This window comes from Microcebus murinus, chromosome 1 (genome assembly GCF_040939455.1).
Source record: "Microcebus murinus isolate Inina chromosome 1, M.murinus_Inina_mat1.0, whole genome shotgun sequence".
Classification (NCBI taxonomy): domain Eukaryota; kingdom Metazoa; phylum Chordata; class Mammalia; order Primates; family Cheirogaleidae; genus Microcebus; species Microcebus murinus.
The window spans coordinates 45,812,671-45,834,062 of NC_134104.1; the positions used below are offsets into that span (position 1 = coordinate 45,812,671).

General features: G+C 38.2%; 1 protein-coding gene across 2 annotated transcripts; it reads left to right on the forward strand.

Moving 5' to 3' along the window:
- Nucleotides 1–500: 500 nt before the first annotated feature.
- LOC105859374 (transmembrane protein 45A-like) lies at nucleotides 501–20,976 on the forward strand. Of its 2 annotated transcripts, none has more exons than XM_012743127.2 (6): nucleotides 501–665; nucleotides 5,788–5,980; nucleotides 7,226–7,432; nucleotides 8,716–8,900; nucleotides 15,749–15,894; nucleotides 20,467–20,976. In XM_012743127.2, exons 1-6 carry the CDS (start codon nucleotides 660–662, stop codon nucleotides 20,558–20,560), a joined length of 831 nt encoding a protein of 276 aa, XP_012598581.1. In that variant the 5' UTR covers nucleotides 501–659; the 3' UTR covers nucleotides 20,561–20,976. The 2 variants fall into 2 exon arrangements, with proteins under 2 accessions (XP_012598581.1, XP_075862625.1); XM_076006510.1 differs by having other exon boundaries at nucleotides 8,803–8,900.
- The last annotated feature ends 416 nt before the right edge of the window (nucleotides 20,977–21,392 follow it).

The following is a 21,392-nucleotide window of genomic DNA, read 5'->3' on the forward strand; positions in this document are numbered from 1 at the left end:
CACGTGTTTTTTTTAACTCTATGGTACCATTGTGGGAGAGATATAGGCTCAAGAACAGGTATGAAGCCCAGTTCCAATACTTATCACCAGCATGACCTTGGATATTTTACTTAATCTCTGATTGCATGTTATTGTCTTCATCTGTAAATGTGAGTGATAATAGTATCTATTTCAGAGGCTTTTTGTGAGGATTAAATGAGTTAAAATGCAGAGAGGTACATGAGTGGAGAGTGGTACACAGAAAGCAGGCTAATATTTTGACATATAGAACATGACCAATTATATTACTTGTTGCTAGAATAATTCACTTCAACTTCTGTCCTTGGTTCTCACAGTAGGTAGCACATGACTGAGGCTAGTGGCTTGGTAGGTGGGAATGGCAAGGTGAGTCTTACCTGAAACTGCTCTGTGTCACAATGTTTGGATAGGGAGGCAGGAGGTTAAAAGGGTGTGTACCCTGGATTTAAAAGCATTGTGACATAGTCTGAAGGTTTATCTGCTCATGCTGGAAATATGAGCTAGGTGCTTTAGTCTGAAAGGAGGAAGAGTAGACAGTTTTAGACTTAAGACCATTCAGCACCTGCTTTTCCCTCTGGAGTCTGGAACATTATAAATTGTTGAGAGAAGACAATTGAATTGGACTTCACATTGAGGAAAGTATGAAGGTAAGGATAATTTAACTAAGAAAACCCATTCAAAACAGTTGAATTTGGGGAGAGAAAGTGCTGGTACAGAATGATGGAGAACCAAGAAATATGAAGGGTACATATTTTGTGATTGTGTAGTTTTGCTTTGAGTGTTAAGGCAAATTATAAAGTGAAGCTCAAGAAATATTTCAAATTTGTTTGGTGTATTAGAATTTACACATGTGTCTCGAAATATGAGTCACTAATTAAGACTTTTGAATGCTTTATATTGGTGGTGGCTCCAGATGAAATTTTAGTTTAAGTTTTTTACCATAATGGTATTCATTTTATGTTGAAGTTAGCTATTTGGTTGCAATTCCACCAAGAAAATTGTTGAATCTCTTTTTCTGGGATATTTTGACTTCTCTCTTCTTTCAGAGTGTAGACCTGGTCTGTGGTTTATGTGGCTGTAACAGCTGGGAATTAATGTTGAACACCTGAGTTAGGACTTGGGCTTTGCCCAATATTATCTCTACTTGCGAGAGTTTTGGTGTCATTATGAGTGGAGGGCTTCTTTGGATGGGATTGGAGTAAGAATATTTAGGATGACCCACATCTGGAAGCCAGTGATTCAGTCTTGAAGCCAATCATGTTAGGTCTGGGTGAGCCACTTTCCCCAGGAGGTTTCAGTGGTGGATCAGGCAGGGAGGATGCTGAGGAAGGGCCTTCTTGTTTCCTACCTTGGTGCTTTCCCTGGTTTCTATCGGCTGCCCACAAGTATGTTCTACTTTGTGGGTGAGGAAAGCCCTGTGTTCTCCTTCAGAGGAGAATGTGTCTGCCCTTTGGGTTTAGCTCTAATCAAACTCCGTGCTACCGTCCTAGTCTTTTCCAAGCAGTAAGCTGCACCTGCAGGCAGTAGTAAAGCAGGGAAATGCAGGCAGATGTATGGGTAATGGCTCTAGCAGACAGGAGTGAGTGATGTTTGTGGAGCTGAGCAGTTTTTTTTCTCTCACAACGAAAGTGAGGTAAATTGAATGCCATTTCCATTACCAGGGATAATTGGGTCTGTTTGCTCCCTTACACAGGCAAATATAGCAAGCCTGCTTTGACTTTGTGTTGTTTGGATCTTTTAAACACAGAAAGATTGGAAACATCAGATTGTTTCTGTTTAAAGGGTTGAAGATACAGCATTCTATAACCGAAGTAGGAAAAAGGACTGATTTCCTCCCCCACTCTGATCAACTCTTATCCTTCTTCGACAACTCCCCATTGCCACCTTATTACATCCCACTGCAGAGTGATACTGATCCTTTCAGCTTTTGAGGCAGCAGGAGCCTCTTAGCTGGTCATGGGGGTGGGTCAGAAGGACCATTTGGCCTAGAGCTTAATATTTAGGGTGGGCCCAGATATTAAAATTTTATGTTGTCTACAACATAGGTAATATGTTCACATGTATATTAAAAGTATTCATTAGGTAATTCTAAACATTTAAAAGCAAACACAATTTTGGTTACTTTATTTGGCATTTTCTCCCTTTTTAATATACCAGGATCTCTAAAAAAAATGGCCTCTAGGCTGGGCGCTGTGGCTCACGCCTGTAATCCTAGCTCTTGGGAGGCCGAGCCGGGCAGATTGCTCAAGGTCAGGAGTTCAAAACCAGCCTGAGCAAGAGTGAGACCCCGTCTCTACTATAAATACAAAGAAATTAATTGGCCAACTGATATATATATAAAAAATTAGCCGGGCATGGTGGCGCATGCCTGTAGTCCCAGCTACCCGGGAGGCTGAGGCAGAAGGATCACTCGAGCCCAGGAGTTTGAGGTTGCTGTGAGCTAGGCTGACGCCACGGCACTCACTCTAGCCTGGGCAACAAAGTGAGACTCTGTCTCAAAAAAAAAAAAAAAAAAAACAAAAAATGGCCTCTAACCTCTGTGAGGCCCTAATTGCCTGCTGCAAAGGCTCTCACAATACAGTAATGGTCATAGAGGTTAATGAGGACAGACCTCAATGACTAAAACATGAAGAATTCACTAAAGTGACGACTGAGTACCTTTAAGAAGGTGTAACAGGGCCTTCCCAAGCAGGTGAAATTGAAGAGGATCGGGGAGATCAGCCCCTTCTCCTAGGGGAGGGAGAGGGCCGGGAGGGTTGATGCTAGGCAGCAAGCATGATATGTCTTCATAACCAATTAGTTTTAGGGAAATAACCAAACTCTAGGATGATTTTCATATTTTAAAATTGTGCAAGGGGTGAATGGCAGTGTTATCAACCAAAATAGGTAACTTGGAAAATTTTTTTCTAGCCGCGAGTGTGTAGATAAGATGATTAATTTGGTTTGGGGGTATGTTGAGTATGAATGGCCTTTGAGACATCAGAGTAGAAATGTTTTGTAAATATATGATATTGTAGTATAAGAAATGCTTAGTTACTCTTGTCAGTTTATAACCTCACAGTATGTAAGGCACTATCCAGGCCCAATGGAGAGTAGAAAGAAGAATAGATTTTATGGCTCCTGATTTCAAGTGTATTGTCTCATTGCAGTTGAGGTGTTGAATAATCACAGAAGATCCCAGTAACCCTCCAGACAACAGAAAGAGAAGTGCATGAGTGATTGCCAGATGAATTGTATAGATGCATCTTGCTTTTCTGTAGTTACTATCCAAGTAGAATTGTTCATTTGGTGCTACTGGTTTTATTTACTCTGGTAGTTTTGGATGGTTTGAGAATGGCATGAGCTTATTTAATAGCACTGTGAGTTATTAATACTTGGTTTGGAGTACTCATTTTATTCTTATCAGGTAGGCACTGTTATTTGTCGCATTTTACAGAAGAGGAAAATGGCACTGATTGGTTAAATAACTTTCCTAGAGTCATATAAACAATAAATGATAAAGTGGGTATTCAGACCTAGTGGGTCTGAATCCAAAGACCCATCCCCTCATTTTTTTTTATCCTATTCTTGTCACTAAATATATCCTCTATCATTTAAGTTATTTGAAAACCTTGTTTATAGTAATTGCATAATTTATTTAATCATTCACCTAATGTGTATATTTTTAATTATGTCTTCAGGATAAATCCTGCAAGTGGGCTTCCTGTTCTACGAAAAAATTTTTTTTTGAGGTTCCTTAAACAATATAAAATTCTTTTCCAGGAAAGTTAAAAAATTTTACAATTTGAATGTATTTTTCCATCCCATCTAGAAGTGTTTTTCAATCCTATATGGTTGCCTAAACCAAAACAAACAGGAGAACTCAAAAATACTGTCAAAGGTGGTGGTTAGAATAATAAATCAGGGGCTGTCCGAGGAGGAAGGAACTCCAGGTACCATCTAGGCCCAACCCCTCCTTTTATTAACTAAGAACTAAGGTTAGAGAGCTTAGTGGACATAGTTCAAATTGTAACACTAAAGTCAGTTAGGACAAAAATATAAGCTTAGCACTATGTGAAATATTGACTCTGAATCTCTTGGACAGTTTGGATGTTTTGAAGATGTCCTGAAATGTCCATCTGAGGTCTTGAGTGGAGCTTTAAGAGACTTAGTGTTTGGGTCAGCTTCACAGTTTCCCCGAAAGCTTCAGTGTGTCAGAGGGGTAGGGAAGTAATCCAAAGGGGTCTGTCCTGAACTGAGAGGCCCCATATTCACCCACAGAGATAAAGATGTCTGCTAGGTCAGGGGCATTCTGAAATCCCCTCTTAATAGTTTTCTTAGATCTGGCCTGGTGTCAGATCCACAAGGATGATCTGGATTCTCTCTTCATTATTCTGTTGATAGTACAAAACATTGAACAAAGGGCTGCTCATGTAATTCCAAACTCACAATTCAAGACTAATTTTTTTATAGCACTGACCAAAAATGGAGTGTGTTTCTGTTTATTAGGCAGAGGTGATTCCACCATATGGCAATAGTGTAAACAAAATTGCAATTTGTTTTGGCCTAGTATCTGGCAAGGTGGGATTAAGCTGTATTCTCAAAAAAAATCACAAAGTTTAATGTGATAGCACAATAAATGTTCTTTCTTGGAAAATGAGAAGCAAGCTGGTTGTTCATCCTCTGTATTATAAATATGCCATGCCACAGTTGCCAAGGCAGGGGGAGAGAGAGATAAAAGAGTCATGTAGGCCGGGCGCTGTGGCTCACGCCTGTAATCCTAGCTCTTGGGAGGCCAAGGCGGGCGGATTGCTCAAGGTCAGGAGTTCAAAACCAGCCTGAGCAAGAGCGAGACCCCGTCTCTACTATAAATAGAAAGAAATTAATTGGCCAACTGATATATATATAAAAAATTAGCCGGGCATGGTGGCGCATGCCTGTAGTCCCAGCTACCCGGGAGGCTGAGGCAGAAGGATCACTCGAGCCCAGGAGTTTGAGGTTGCTGTGAGCTAGGCTGACGCCACGGCACTCACTCTAGCCTGGGCAACAAAGCGAGACTCTGTCTCAAAAAAAAAAAAAAAAAAAGAGTCATGTAGACTCCTAACTGTCACAACCTGTAAGTGACATGTGCCAGTTCTGCTCATAGTCCATTAGCCAGAATTTAAACATGGTCCCAATTCAACTGGAGGACAGGCTGGGAAAAGTGGGGAGCAACTCAGACATTAGATGAACACTAATGGGTACCTCTATGCACTTTGAAATTATCTACATTAAAAACTTTGTAGGCCATTTCACATGATTTTAAGTTTTAAATATAAAGGTAATACTTATTACTTTCCTTTTAATATGCTTGAAGGGCAACTATATGGCGAAGTGCATACTGTCATTTAAAGAAATCCTTTTGATCTCTGTGTTAAAAACAACACAATTTTGCTGAATAGTTGTGCTATCTGGGCAAGCATTTAACTTTTTAAAACCTTTGTATCCCTATAGGAAATGGCATAATAATCCCTCATTCATGGGTATATTGCAAAAATAAGAGTGGAGATCATATATAAAACACTTGACATAGTGACCTGTGCATGGTTAAGTGCTTATCAAATGTGAATTTTTATTTTCAATGGTATTTTTGATATTGTAGTGGGATCTACTATTGTCTAGAGTGATACAGGATCCTCTGAATCAGTGATATATCCATAATCATTGGAAGATAGTGTACTTTATGGGGACAAGTGATGTTTTGTCTAGGTTCCAGAAATAAATGTTTTTATCATCTGTATGTTCTTGTAGGTTGTAGGGAATTTCAGAGGTCATGCTCTCCCTGGAACCTTCTTTATTATTTTGAGCCTTTGGTGGAGCACACAGAGTATTCTGAAATATGTCTGTAAAAAGCAAAAGCAGACCTTCTACCTTGGTTCCAAAGCAGTATTCCATCTAGCAGAAATTTTGGAAGGAACTGCATTAATTGGCATGGCTTTAACCGGTGAGTGGACAATTTCTGTGTTCTGTTTTCTCCTTTTGGATATTTTTACATACAAAGAAAATATCCAATATAATGTCAAGGAATTGCCAAATGAATTATTAAATGAAAAATCTCTTAACACGTTCTAATTGTAATTTCTCTCTGACATATTAATAATTTGTTAGGAATGTGATACTTATGTTTATACAAAGGCCTATTTATGAATTAGTCATAGTAATTAACTTGCCTACACAGTTAAGGTAAATTTCCTTTATAGAATTTTTTGGAGGTTCTGAGATCATTTTATATCTATTGTTCTGATCCCTGAAAGAAAGATACCATTCAAAATCAAACACCATTTTGCGAACAAAAGCAAAATAATAAAGTGATTATGGAAACACTTCAATAATAAATCATTGCTGAGAAGCTGTAGAAGATCTTGCCTCATGCATTCATCCTTCCTTGGTTCCTAAATTAGACCAAGAGGTTAGGCCACATGACTTATTGAGGCCTTTCCACTAACTATGAATATTCTATGAAAATGTGCTGTGTTTTTAAGAGTTCCACTGCAGCCTGTCTTTTATAAAAGGTAAAACTTTTTCCCATTAGATTTCTTTATGCTTTATTCATGGCGATATGTCCTTGCTATGACCATCAAATTACAGAGTGATGTTTCCAAAGAGAGAAATTTCCTTGTCAAATTCTATAGACTAACAAGAAAGCAGCATCACTAAAAAGTTTAACTGTTTCCATAAATGACTAGATCACATGCTTATCCCTCGGGGCTTTCTCAGTTTTCCTTAACTGAGGAAAAGCTGAACTCTTTAATGTTTTTCTTCGGGACCAAGTGTAACCCCCTACTTCATGGCAGCTACCCAAACATGCATAATAATATCTAAGAAGGAAGTAATCAGCCTTTGTAAGATTAATCACAAAATCATACCCCCAAATTATTCAGGATTTATCTTAGTCATTAGATTGGAATAATCAGTGGAACAAAGATCATCAGCACTGAAGATCTGAAAGAGCTATTTGACTCAACTGGTTATCTTTGACTAAAACTGGTTATTTGAACCAGCATCTGAACCTCTAAAACAACCCTAAAGCACCAGTGCTCAGCTCTTGGGGAACAATCTAGATAAAGGAATTGATGTCACAAGACGACAGTAGATCAAAATGAGCAATGAGCTGATCTTCCTGCATCTTCTTGCATTTTAGGTAAAATTATGGAAAGGGTTGCTAAAACTGTGAAATGTTCTTCTACAGGCATGGCTGCGGAGCAGTTTATTCCTGGAGGGCCCCACCTGATCTTATTTAAAGAGGGCCAGTGGAACCACCTCCTTAACTGGCATCATTTCACTATGTATTTCTTCTTTGGGCTGGTGGGTGTGGCAGACATCCTATGTGTCACCATCCGTTCACTTCCCTCCTCCTTACCCAAGTTAATGTTGTCAAATGCCTTATTTGTGGAGGGTAAGTATAAGTGAGTATTTTCAGTACCTTTCTTTATTAGTGGGCATTTGTGTAGGCCTTTATAATAATAAAACTTTGGTGTCTTGGTGCAGCCATGATTGATAGGGCCATTTTTCTGGCCATAATGGGTGTCCTAGGCAGGATGAGAAAGATCTTCTCTGCCTACTGACTCATATAGTAGAATTAGGCAAACACAATGATTCAAAGTGGTTTCTTCAAACTTCACATCTATATTAAAAAACCACTTTCTATGGTTATTTATGTCTACGTTGTCCTAAACATTAACATTCTTTCCACTTTTAACAAGTGAAGAGTGAACTCAGTGAAGCATGAATATCCTGAAATGAGGCAACCACTCACAACAGAACAGCTTCCTCCATCTACTAACTAGCCCTTTTCATATTGATATGGCAAAAGCCTGTGATAAGTAGGGTTGGAAAAATTCAGCCACCTAAAAATATGAGCTCAGGATTTTGAGAGGTTAATTAAAACAGTATTTTTAGTTCAATTCCTAGTTCCTGTAGGAGGGAAGTGTTTAATGATTTGTTGTCATTTATTACAGGTATTAGAAATAGATCATGAAATTTAAAAAGGCACAAATTAATCAGAAGGCAGTCACTCCCTGCTCATGTTGCTTCTGGCATCTGAAATAAAACTGCTGCCCATTCCTCTTTGGGAACAAGGGCTAGATAAAAGATGGGTGCCAACAACTAATAGCCTGATTCTTGTTATCTCAGGGTGTTGCTATATTTTGAATGAACATCCTTTTCTGTTATACAAATGAAAAGGATTAAGATGAAGGTGGCATCTCTCCAGTGGATGCAAAAGGCAGTTAGTTTCTATTTCTTGGCAGCTTCTCAGAGTATCTTGTCATACCCGTCAAAAGTTCGCCCTTATGATCTGTGAGTGGACTGAGTTCCTTAAGGCGAGGCTTTGGCTTATCCATCTGTGTGTCATCTTAATTTTTGCTCCCCTCCTTCTTTGTGCTTATTATTCCTCATCTTGCATACAGGATGCTTTGAAATATAGTTAGTTGAAAATGTTGAAATGTGTTAGAGGAAAGAATAAAGGTTGGGGAAAGAGAAAAGCAGGGTTATATTTCAATGATTCTACTCCAAAGAGGCATGATGACTTCAAAAATGCTGCAGAGTTGCAGTTCTCTGGGAATCTTTGACACCTGTACTTTGTGTGTATACAATTCTGTGCAAAGAGGGAGAGAGAGAAACAGTTGGTGGCCTTTGTTTTTTTGAAAAAGACAAATTGTGTTTTCTACCCTCTATCAGCTTTTATCTTCCACAACCACACTCATGGCCGGGAATTGCTGGAAATCTTTGTGCACCAGCTGCTGGTTTTGGTCATCTTTTTGACAGGCCTGGTCACCTTTATGGAGTTCCTCCTGCAGAACAATGTACTTCTGGAACTTCTGCGTTCAAGCCTTATCATGCTTCAGGGGAGCTGGTTCTTTCAGGTGAGTTGGGCTCTCCAGTAAATGCACCTGGTGTCTCTGCCTGTAATTGCTCCTTATCTGATGGGGAATTTTGCTCTGGACACTAGAGACTTCTGTCCAACATGATGCGTGTCGTGAGAACATGGGAATCTTAGGGATGCTGTCTTAGAGTAGCCCGGTGGCCCTGGAGGAAACATTGTCAGAGCAGCTGGGAAGGAAGTGGAATGTGCACATCTTCATCTCACACCTGAATAACAATTATGTAGGAACTCTGAGCTGGTACTTTTAGTTAGAAGCAATTCCTGTTGGTAAAGCAGGTTACAGCCTAATGAGTGATAAGGTGGACAAATACATGGAAGGCGGGAAAGAGAGGAAATTATTATTTTTTGAGAAACAGCTATATGTCGGCCAGTATACTCAACTTTTACATTCATATTCAATGGAGATGTAACAGAAGTATAGGCTGACTTAGGAATTCAGAGTAACTCTCTAAAGAATCTAAATTATTATGTTGGTTAATGTGCATGTATTTATAATAAAGCATTTGAGTACTGCTTTTCATATTGTTAGAAAGTTCCTGGTTGTGGGGAAAGACTGTTAAAGAGTATAATAATAACCTTTTCAAAACTCATAAGGCAGGTTACTTGTTTTTATTTATTTAGTTGTGGTCATGGAAACCCTCTCATTCCCATAGAATGCTCTGTCAATGCTGCTGCAATATCAGGGCATAAAGGACAGTAAGTGCCACTAGACATAAGGACCAGAGTTTCTGGTCGTAAATGATGGCGCTGGATAATGTCTGAATGAGAACATTTGATGTGATGGTCAGATGAATGATACCAAAATCTTAACTTGGAACTATTTAATTGTGTTGTCTTTTAAAAAATATATTCTATATTCCTAACTGGTTTTCATCTGATTGATCTCTCATTTTCTAATAGAAGTCTTTTAAAGTTTTATTTATTGATTTATCAATTTCTCTTTACTTTCAGTTTTTTCTTTACTGCAAGTCTAAGCTCTGCCTCTTTTTCTAGTTTTTTGAGTTGGATGCTGATCTCATTTATTTTCAATCTTTCTTGTTTAAAAATAAATACATATAATTATATGCATATCTCTATACACTGTGATAGCTACCTCCCATAAGATTTGATATGTAGTAATTTTCACTGTTGGGCAGTTTTGAAAGCACATACTGCCCTGAGGAGCAGGTTGCTTAACCCTGAGGAAGAGGACAAAGAAAGCTTCCAGGAAAAGGTGAAGTCAAGTTGGGATTTGAGAGATGTGTGGGGAGCCTGCAGCCTTTTGACTGAATGCAAATTTTCTGAAACAAATCCTTTTATTAAAAGTGATGCAGCAGAGAAAGATGAAGCTTTTCTTGCCTTCTCTGGTGCTTAAAAAGAACAATCTTGAAATCCCAGAAGGCCGTGGGATGTGCCTAGGCTTGAGGTTCAGGTTTTGCTAATTTTGGTCTTGATCATTATATTAGTTTCCTGGGCTGCAATAACAAATTTCCATAAGTTGGATGACTCAACAGAAATTTATTCTTTTTCCCTTCTAAAGGCCCAAAATCCAAAATCAAGGTGTTGGCAGGGTTGGCTGCTTCTTGGGGGTCCAGAGGGAGAATGTCCCACGCCGCTCTCCTAGATGGTTGCAGGCAATCCTGGGCATTCCTGCTGCGGCAGCTAAGTCCAGTCTCAGCCTCTGCTGTCACATGATGTTCTTCTTGTGTGCCTTTGTGTTCATTTGTTTTCACATGGCCTTCCTATAAAGACTCTCCTCATTGGATTTAAAGCCAGTTCTAATCCAGTAGGACCTCACCTTCACTTCATCACATCTGCAAAGATGCTATTTCCAAATAAGGTCACATTCAGAGGCACTGAGAGTTAGGACTTCAACATGGGGAAGACCCAGTTTACCCACTTACAACTGCTAACCCCTACCTCTAGAAGCCTGAGGACATTAGTTCCCAAGCATGGTGGATAGATAGTGCGGATGGCATTGGAGGAACATGACAGGACTGATAGATGGGAACGAGGGAGCTGTCCATAGTTTTTTACACTCAGCCACACCTCAAAGGGCCCTTACTTGACACAGAATTTCTCTGTCAACTTCCATGAATTTGCTATGAGAGGAGGATATGAGAAGAACAATCTTGTGGTCCTGACACCCCAGCTGAAACAGCTAAGCCCTTGAACTTGGAGTTTACCATGTGACTTGAGTTTCCTTCTTTCATTCCAAACAGTGAGCGCAGAGAACCCAGAAATTTTTGCTTCCTTCTGGGGCTTCAGAGACCTGGGCTCTGACCAGTTGGCCCACAGTGAGCTTTCCTAGCAGTATACAAAGGCTTATTGCAAGACACTCGCATATCCAAAGCAGCAGTGAAACCAGCTGGGTGGCATTCTCTGCCTGTAGTTTCTGAGTATTCCAGACTGTTTAACGTAATGACAGATGTGTCTTCTGTCAGAGGTGTTGACATGTCATTCGTTTAGAGTGTAGCTGTGTTCAAGGCTCTTGGTGGGTGAGGCACAGCAGCAGTTATGCAAGTATCTTTGCAACTCTTTGGGGATGGAGTGGCAAGGGCCATGCATCATTTAATTTTCCTGTCTCTAAAATAGACAACAAATGCATTCTGTCTTTTGGGATGTAGAGAAGGTCAGGAAGAATGTATTATAAAGTATCGCATGTTAATTTAAACGAATATGATATTTTAGGAAAAATTCTGACATTAGTTGATGAATAAAATGCACAGGGCCAGCACAAAAGTAGAAAACCTTGGTCACCATTGCTCCACTTGGTCAGCAAGGTAACATGAATGCAGAATCAATGTAGAGTGCATGCTTCCATTCATGTTTGCCACCTGGGAATACAGGCCTAACTTTGCCAGATAGTTCTATTTTTACAACAGAGCGAAGAATGCAAAATTTGTGTGATGTTCTGTAATTTTTTTAAGTGTTGGCAACTAATTCAAATTATTCTTAAAAACATGCAGGCCAGACAATCAGATGTGGCTCCAGGGCTGCTGGTGTGTAATGTGCGTTATGAGGGCAACATAATACCATGTCTTTGTGGGAAAAACTTCTATCTCAGTAGGAGATTGTTCAAGCCATATCAGAGCTGCTGAGATGACTCAAACTGACCTTGTCATCGAGGACACTGTCTTCACATTGCCCCCTATGGAAAGGCTCTGTGGTAAAAGGGACTGGGTAATAAAGAAAGAACAAAAAGTTTCTGGAGCCAGACAGTCCTGGTTTAGAATCCTCCTTTATTCATCCTGACATTTTGTAACATTGGGGAAGTTACTGCAGTCTCTGAGTTCCAGTCTTCCCCTGTGTAATAAGGGATAACGATGTTTTCTTCCTGTGATTGTTTGAAGACTAAGGATCATTGTGAAGTTTATGTGCACGAGTGAGGATGAAGTGCCTGGCACATGGTGGTACATGTCAGATGGTGCACAGGGTAATTCTCTTTCCAAAGAAAGGGAATCCAAACATGGGAACACATGACTAAGGCACAAATCTTAGTTTTCTTTGATTTATTCAGATTCTTTGACATTTCAAACAAAATGAAATTAATGTTTCACTCAATGTTATAGACTAAGTGCTTTTTTTCCTGTAAGATTTCAGTCATTAGATGTGTGATCATGGACAAGTCACTAACCACCCAATTTTCTTATCTGGATAATGAGGGTAATAATACATTAAAATGAAGGTAACAATACATCTCTGAAGGGCCTTTGTAAGGAAACTTCTAAGCACTGTAACTGCCCTAGTCAACCAATATATGGTAGATATTTGTACAATTATCCATAATAAAATCTTGGTTTTGAATCTCATTTAGTTAAGAGACCTAAAATAAATACATTTATTTATCTGTCTACTTTTAATGATTTTTTATTGGGATAAAATTTTCATAACATTCACCCTTTTAAAGCAAACAATTTAGTGGTATATAGTATATACACACTGTTGTACACCCAACATCTCTATCTAGTTCCAAAACATTTTTATCATCCCAAAGGAAACTTTGGACTCATTAAGTAGTCACTGTCCTTTTGTCTTTCTTCCTAGCCCCTGTCAATCACTAATCTGTTTTCTGTCTCTGAATATTTATTTATTCTGAATATTTTATGTAAACAGAGTCATACCATATGTGAACTTTTGTGTCTGGCTTCTCTCACTTATTTCAAGTATATTTTCAAGTTTCATACATGTTGTGGCATGCAAGTGGGACTCTATTCCTTTTCATGGTTGAGTAATATTCCATTGTATGGATATACCACCTCTGCTTATCTATCATCTACTGATGGATATTTGGGGTATTTTCATCTTTTGCTTGTTAAGAATAGTGCTGCTATAAATTTATGTGTTCCAGTTTTTTTGTGAATGCCTATTTTCAACTCTTTTGGGTATATACCTAGGAGTGTAATTAGCAGGTCATACGGTAATTCTACATTTAACTTTCTGAGGAATTGCCAAATTATTTTCCAATGTATAAAACAGTGGCTGCACCATTTCACACCATCAGCAATGTACAAGGATTCCAATTTCTCCATATCCTTGCCAACATATGCAATTTTTTATTGTTATTGCTCTTCTAGAGGATACAAACTGGTATCATTGTGGTTTTGATTTGCATTTCCCTAATGGCTAATGACGTTGATCATCTTTTCATGTACTTATTGACAATTTGCATACTTTCTTTGGGGAAATATTTCTTGAACTCCTTTGCCCACTGAAAAAATTTTTTGTAGAGTTTTAGGAATTCTTTATAAATTCTAGATATTAATCCCATATCAGATATATGATTTACAAATAGTTTTCTTACTTGCTATGAGTTATCTTTTTTTGACATTGTCCTTTGAAGCACTAAAAGTTTTAATTTTGGTGAAGTCCCATTTATCTGTTTTTATTTTTGTTGATTGTGCTTTTGCTGTTATAGCTAAGAAACCATCACCAAATCCCAGGTCATGAATCTTTCTCCCTATGTTTTCTTCTAGGAGATATATGATTTTAGCTTTCATATTTAGGTTTGTGATCCATTTTGAGTTAATTTTATATAGAACATGAGGTAGGGGTCTAAATTCATTTTTTCACATGTGAGTATCCCGTTATCCCAGGACCATTTGTTTAGTTTTTAAACAGTTTTATTGTCGTGCTTTAATTTTCCATTAAAAATTTTTTTTTATTTTAGCATATTATGGGGGTACAAGTGTTAAAGTTACGTATATTGCCCATGGCCCCCCTTCCCCCTTGAGTAAGAGCTTCAAGTGTGTCCATCCCCAAACATTGCATATCTTACTCGTTGTATTTGTATATACCCATCTCCTCCTCCCCCTCCGACCTGCCCGACACCCGATAATTGTTATTCCTATATGTCCACTTAGGTGTTGATATAACACCTCTTGTATATTCCTGGATAGAGCTGGAACCCATTCTACTAAGTGAAGTATCTCAAGAAGGGAAAAACAAGCACCACATGTACTCACCAGCAAATTGGTATTAACAGATCAACACCTAAGTGGACATATAGGAATTTTCCATTTCTTTTAACAGGATGACCAAAGACACAGTCAGTAGTCAGTAAACACATGTCTACAAAACTGCCAGCACCATTTGTTAGAGAGACTACTCTTTCTCCTATTGAATGGCTTTGGCACCCTTGTCAAAAACCAGTTGACCATACATATATGGGTTTATATTTGAACTCTCAATTTGATTTCATTGATCTATATGTTTGTCATTATGCCAATCCCACCTGATTTGATTACTGTAGTTTTGTATTAAGTATTGCAATCAGGAAGTCTGAGTCCTCTAACTTTGTTTTTATTTTTCAAGTTTATTTTGGTTATTCTGTATCCCTTGCAATTCCATGTGAATTTTATAATCAGCTGTTTCCATTTCTGCAAAAAAGGCAATTGGGATTTTGATAGGGATTGCATTGAATCTGTACATTGCTTTGAGTGCTGTTGCCATCACAACAATATTAAGCCTTCCAGCCTATGAAAATGAGATTGCTTTCTATTTATTAAAGTTTTCTTCAACACCTCTCAGGAATGCTGTGCAGATTTTGGTGTAAAAGTCTCCAATATTCTTGATTAAATTTATTCCTAAGTATTTTATGTTTTTCGATGCTATTGTAAGTGGAATTGTTTTCTTAATGTTGGAGGGGAGGGTTGGTTGTTCATTGCTTGAGCAAAGAAATACAACTGATTTTTATGTGTTAATTTTTTATCCTTCAACTTTTCTGAAGTCATTTATTAAGTGTAATAGATTGTTTGGTGGATTCTTTAGGAATTTCTGTATATATGACCAGGTAATCTGTGAATATAGGTAGTTTTACTTCTTTCTTTTCAATATGGTTGCCTTTTATTTATTTTTTAGCTTAATTGCTATAGCTAAAATTTGCAGGATAATGTTGAATAGATGTGGTGAAAGCAGACAGCCATGTCTTGTTTTTTATCTTAGGGGGGAAAGCTTTCAGTCTTTCACTATTGAACATAATGTTAATTGTGGACATTTATTTATTTTAAAACCTTTTTGTTCTTTAAATTTGAAATAACACAGTGAAACTGCACATGTAGATACCTACGACATTCTTTGAAGGTCCATCCACTCTCAGAGATGATTACTGTTTATATTTTGTAAATTTATTATTAAATGTCCTTTAAAATTCTTTTTCAAAACTATGATGTAGTAGATACTGTCTTATTAATAAAGCAGGCAGCAAATCCTGATGTTTTTATCTGTTATATCTTGGATAATGAGGGTTATCTTAGTTATTATTCATCTTGGAATGAAGCATTTTGAAAGGTACCAGTTTTGAGAATGTGATTGGTTATTTTAATATGTGCTTTTTGTTTTAAATTATAGATTGGTTTTGTCCTGTTTCCCCCCAGTGGGGCTCCTGCATGGAATCTGATGGATCATGACAACATTATGTTTCTCACCATATGCTTTTGCTGGCATTATGCAGTAAGCTTTATCATCATTGGAGTGAATTACGCTTTTGTCACCTGGTAAGTTAGTGATTTCTGTTAATGGAAATTCTGCTTCTCGGTTTATGATTATCAAGACTCAATAACATTGAATTTAAAATTCAAGTGTGGATTTCATTCCTCACCATCCCACAAGACAGGATAGCAAAACAGAAAATTTTCTGTAAACACAGAAATTCGCAGTAAAAGGAATAAATGCATTTATAATGTTGGAATATCTCAACAGTATCTATGTTGTTCTTTTGACCCATGCGTTACTTGTCAACACACTCTTGTATGTCTCTCTCTCTTTGTATATGCTACTTGCTCTTATGAATGGTCTCCTCACCCACCGCCTGCCGTGAGGCCTCCAGTTCCCCAGGTGTACACCATGCAATTATAGCACTTCTTAAGCTTGGAGTCAGTTTTTGACCAACATGCATGTGTCTCACTGAATTTGAGTGCCTGATTAAGTTGGCATTGATTCTAATATGTTTAAAAGTAACAGTCAGTTGAGTAATACATATTTTACAGGGATCTCAATGTAATGTTTCATGAGTGGGTGAGGAACAGAATGATAGATTGATAAGAACACATATTCCTAGCTCCACTGTCTATCAGCTGAATGACTTTGGACCATTTACTTAAACACATTAAATTTAATTTTTGTTTTTGTCTAATGGAGGTAATAATAGTACCTAAAGGAGTTCATGTATTTGAACTGCTTAGGACATATTGAGAGCTCAATAAATGTTATTGTCTTGCTATTCTTGTTGCTCTTGTTTTTTTTTTTTCAATTTTTTTATTTCACCATATTATGGTATCAAAAATGAATGAAGTAATAGAATCTGAGCTTGAGGAATTTTTATTCCTATAATTAGGACTAAATTAGAGAGACAGACATTCAAAATATAGTGCAATAAATGGAAATAGTAGGAGAATAAAGACACTATTAGAGCTCAGGGGAGGTGTCCTTACAACTGAAAATGAAGCTGCAGTTTGAAGAATGAGCAGGAATACTAAGGGGTGGTCACAGTTCCTCTCCCTAAGGAGGTGGATAAACCACAGTGGGCTTGGCTGATCCCAGTTACTAGGCAGAAAGGCTCTAGTGCCTAATCCTTTAGACTTCAGCACTGATTAATATGTTCTATGCCTGCATGTTCTCTATTGACAGTATTCAATATGGTAGCCACTAGCTATTGAGCAATTAAAATGTGGTTAGTGCCACATTCATTTTAATTAATTTAAATATCCATATGTGAATACTGGCTACTATATTGGATACTACCCACTAGTAGGTTCTTTAGATTCCTGAAATGCAATAGCTACTTCTAGGCCCAGTGAGGTCTCAGCCTCTGTGGGCGCCAACTTTCCACTCTTCTCTCCAGACATGGGCCCCAGGTCAGCCCTCCTGCTTTCTGCTTACCTGCTAAGGCAGCTCTGGTGCTGAGGCTCTGAGTGAAGAAACTGCTTCCTTGTCTCTTCCTTGTTTGGCTATGCACATTTCTGTGTAACCTTCCATGACTCTTGGAGCCCTTGCTCATATCCCTTCAACATTTTATAGCACTTAGTCTACACCATACATTTTAATAATTGTGATCTCTTTCATGATGTTTACTATTAGTTCATGTGTCTTAGTCTTATCTGCTGGCTAGATTATGTCTCTTTGAGATAAAGACCCTTTACATCTGTCCCACACCTTTTGGCACACTGCCAAACATATAGTAGGTTCTCAATAAACACTTGTTTGCTGGTTTAATAGACCCATGTAGCCACGTAAATATAGGTTTCATTTGTTAGGAAATCATGTTTTATATGCTTTTCTGTTTTGCTTTCATATTGCTCTTGGAACAATAAGACCAAGAATTTTTCAGACATATTTTAATATAAACTTAAGCAAAAGCACAAAAATATCATGGAGATTCAGCACTGTCTTTGATGAGGTCACATGGCAGGCTGATCCAGTCCTGTAATCTTAAGGTGCCTTAAAAAGTCTGTTGGTCAGGATTTCACTCCAGAGTGGTTTGAGCTTATCTACAAGTTATGTATTGTCAGAATATTGTCTTAGAATATGTTTGACATAGCACAGAGATCACCCTAGAAGCACAGCTGGATTAAGGAACTCTGAAAAATTAAGCTGTACTTCCAGCCTTCCAGAATAATGGTTTAGGATTGCCTCATCCTATTCCATGCCTGCAGCCTTGATTATGATAGCTCATAGGTAAGAACTGTTTGGAAACCTCATTGCATATTTTACTGTATCTCTCATGTAAACCCCATTGTTGCACAGAATTATTTCAAAAACCTCTCTCTGCAAGTAGGGAAATACTATCCAATTGCAGCTTGGTTTTCTAAGCAATAAATCATGTGAATAATTTTGAAGAACAAAATAGGGATGTCCAAATTTCAGGCATGTGATGGTTTCGTGGAAATACACCTATTATCTTAGTTATGCACTTTCTCATACTAATTGAAAACATATGGGAGTAAAAGCATAGGCATACTCTGACACTAGTTTTCTGGATTTGTGCTATTCCAGTAAATGGCAATTATTTGTACATCCTCTTTATTTCCCCATTGGTCAATGTGCTCCACGTGGCCATTTCTGCATATTGCTACTGGTGGCAGATAGAGCCTGGGTAAGATATCTGAACATATCCCAGGATGGTGGCTTGTAGCAACAGGACATACAACCCAGACAGGGGAAATGAGGGGCAGGAAGAGTCACTAGGGTCTGTGTTAACAATTAATTTGTAATAAGCAGCCATGTCTTTATTTTCCATAAGAGTCATCAGGAATGAAACTAATCAATAGATTAATCCATTTCATTGAGCGTATATTAAAGTTGTACAATGTGGAAATAATGTGTGGTTTTAAGAAAATGACAAAACACTGTCCTGACTTTAACTTTCTTAAGAGTATTAGCTTTTCATGAGAACAGTGGCTGGCAGAGATGAGGATATTGGGAACCAAGTTGACCAAGAGTCAACTAAAATAATCAAGGCAAATGATTTCCAGTAGTTTTCCTTGGCTCTTGAGTCAACAGATGCTACTGATACTACTCTGTTGTTGTTATTTACTGGAGAATTTAATGCTGAGTTGGAAGTGACTGAACAATTAGCCTCTATGAATAGGTGAGTGATATGTACTCTTGGCAGATTGCTCCAAAGGTCATTTATTTATCAAATTTGTATTGAGCTACTGTTAATTGCAGACATTGTTCCAGACTCTGGTGGGGGTCAGGGCAGTAATTAAGATGAGATCCCTGCTTATAATGAAGCTTATATTCTAGTGAGAGCCAGAGCACAAGTAAAGGCATTACATATCAATTGTGACAGACTAGCCTTCATCAGAAGAAGGTTGTTAGAAAATAAGGTTAAAGATGCAGGTGGGATGGTAAAGTTTTCATAAAAGGAGTGTGATATTGGTGATTTGGTTTATCAAGTTAGTTTGCAGATTCCTATGTATTTCTAGAAATTAAGTTTTCTTGACATGATCACAGTATAATGTGTTTATAATAATCGTGCATAGGAAAATCTTTGCATAGTTCTTATGACACACAATTTTTCTCACATCAGAGAAGTGGAGCACTTGCTGAGCTTTTGCTACTAAGAAGCTTCACACCTTCCAATTTCACAATTGTAATTGCTGCTTTCCTACACATTCTTTTCTACACATTCTTTTAAGCTGTGAAAATAGTCACAAGGGTGGAGTTCACCTCTTTTAACTTCTTAATTTATGATGGACAGAGCCAGTCACATGCAGCGGAACATCCTGTGCTCTGTACAAAAGCACCCACTGAAGAGGCTAGTAGGGAGCTGAAGTTTAGCCCAGACTTGACATGGGGCTTGACTTGGGTTGCCAACCCTAGGGAAGGAGAGGACTTTATGCCCTTCCTTTACAGGAAAGGGCACCTTTTTGCAATACACAGCCAGGTGTGGCTTTGATGGAGAAGATTGACTGAGCTTGGTTTCATCTGGACTTCATTTTGTTTTAGAAATGATTAAAGTTATCTTCTGATGTCTAATTAAATAATCATGCTGGCCGGGCATGGTGGCTCAGGCCTGTAATCCTAGCACTCTGGGAGGGTGAGGCGGGAGGATTGCTTGAGCTCAGGAGTTCGAGACCAGCCCGAGCAAGAACAAGACCCCATCTCTACCATAAATAGAAAGAAATTAGCCAAACAACTAAAAATAGAAAAAATTAGCCGGGCATGGTGGCACACGTTCCTGTAGTCCCAGCTACTCGGGAAGCTGAGGCAGAAGGATTGCTTGAGCCCAGGAGTTTGAGATTGCTGTGAACTAGGCTGATGCCACTCACTCTTGCCCAGGCAACACAGTGAGACTCTGTCTCAAAGAAAAAAAAAAAAATGAAAAACAATTATGCAATGTATGCAAAAGCCACCATGTATCTGTTTACTTATACCCTGCTTTCACCCAGAAAATTTTCAGGTGGCTCCAAAGTCAAATAAAAGTGATTTTCCTTTTTGAATTTCCTCCCTCATTTGCCCCCAAAATATGAATAATCTGGTGTTTCTTGTATTGTATATGCATATTGCTCTGGGTTTTTTATTTTAAACATTGGCTAACTAGGAATGCTTTTCTTTCTCTTTAGGTTGGTTAAATCTAAACTTAAGACACTCTGCCCCTCAGAAGTTAGACTCCTAAAAAATGTTGAACGAGAACAAGAATCAGAAGAAGAGATGTGATTTGGATGGACATCCAGTCTTCCTAGATAAACCTTTGTTTTTTGTATTGTTCATGGTTTTGTTTCTTCATCTTTTGTTTGGAGAACTGGCTAAGGATGACCCTCAGTGAAGTGTTTGTATTTCCAATTTTATTGAATTATTTGAATTTAAATGTTTCATATTTGGCTCTGAAAATATGTTGGGTGATAAGTTTATTTTGCACATGTGCACATCATAGTATTCAGGGGTTATAGCGACTTTCCCCAGGTCATCTACAGTTTAATTTCCACACTATAAAAAGTATTTGTTTTATTTCACTTATAGATACACTCAAGGTTCCTGGGCTTGCTACCATCTGTAACTTATTGAACATGTAGTTACGCTTGTTTGTCTTGTTGCTAGAATGAGAAATAAATGAATACATGCACCTTGGTGCAGATGCCTCTAGTTTTTGTTTTTGTTATTTAACTATACCCCACCCTTACATCATACAGAAGTGCTAGAGGACACAGAAAATCCTTTTTGTGGGAGTGTTCTCTCTGTTGTACCTGAGTTCTCCCTGGGAAAGGTAGGCCAGGAGAGTCCTCCTAAAGTGTGTGATTTTTCAGAGAAGATGAAAGGATGATACCCAGGACATGTGGTTGCAAAGCCATTTGAGACCTGGAAAGGAGAGTTGTAGTGTTACCTGTAAGAGTAAAAAGTCACCACACACCATAACATGGCCACCATGCCACCCACTCTGTTAAAATGAGGAAAAGCCTTTTATGGAATACCTGGGTAAGAAATCAGGACCCTTATTAAGTCTGTAGGCTAAGCAGCCCCAAGTCAATGGTGAGTTAGGAAGTTTTGTTTG

Excerpts from the sequence above, each read along its gene's own strand:
- LOC105859374 (XM_012743127.2), top strand. Across the intron at positions 7,433-8,715 it reads AAATGCCTTATTTGTGGAGG|CTTTTATCTTCCACAACCAC; the intron begins GTAAGTATAAGT and ends ACCCTCTATCAG. Across the intron at positions 15,895-20,466 it reads AATTACGCTTTTGTCACCTG|GTTGGTTAAATCTAAACTTA; the intron begins GTAAGTTAGTGA and ends CTTTCTCTTTAG.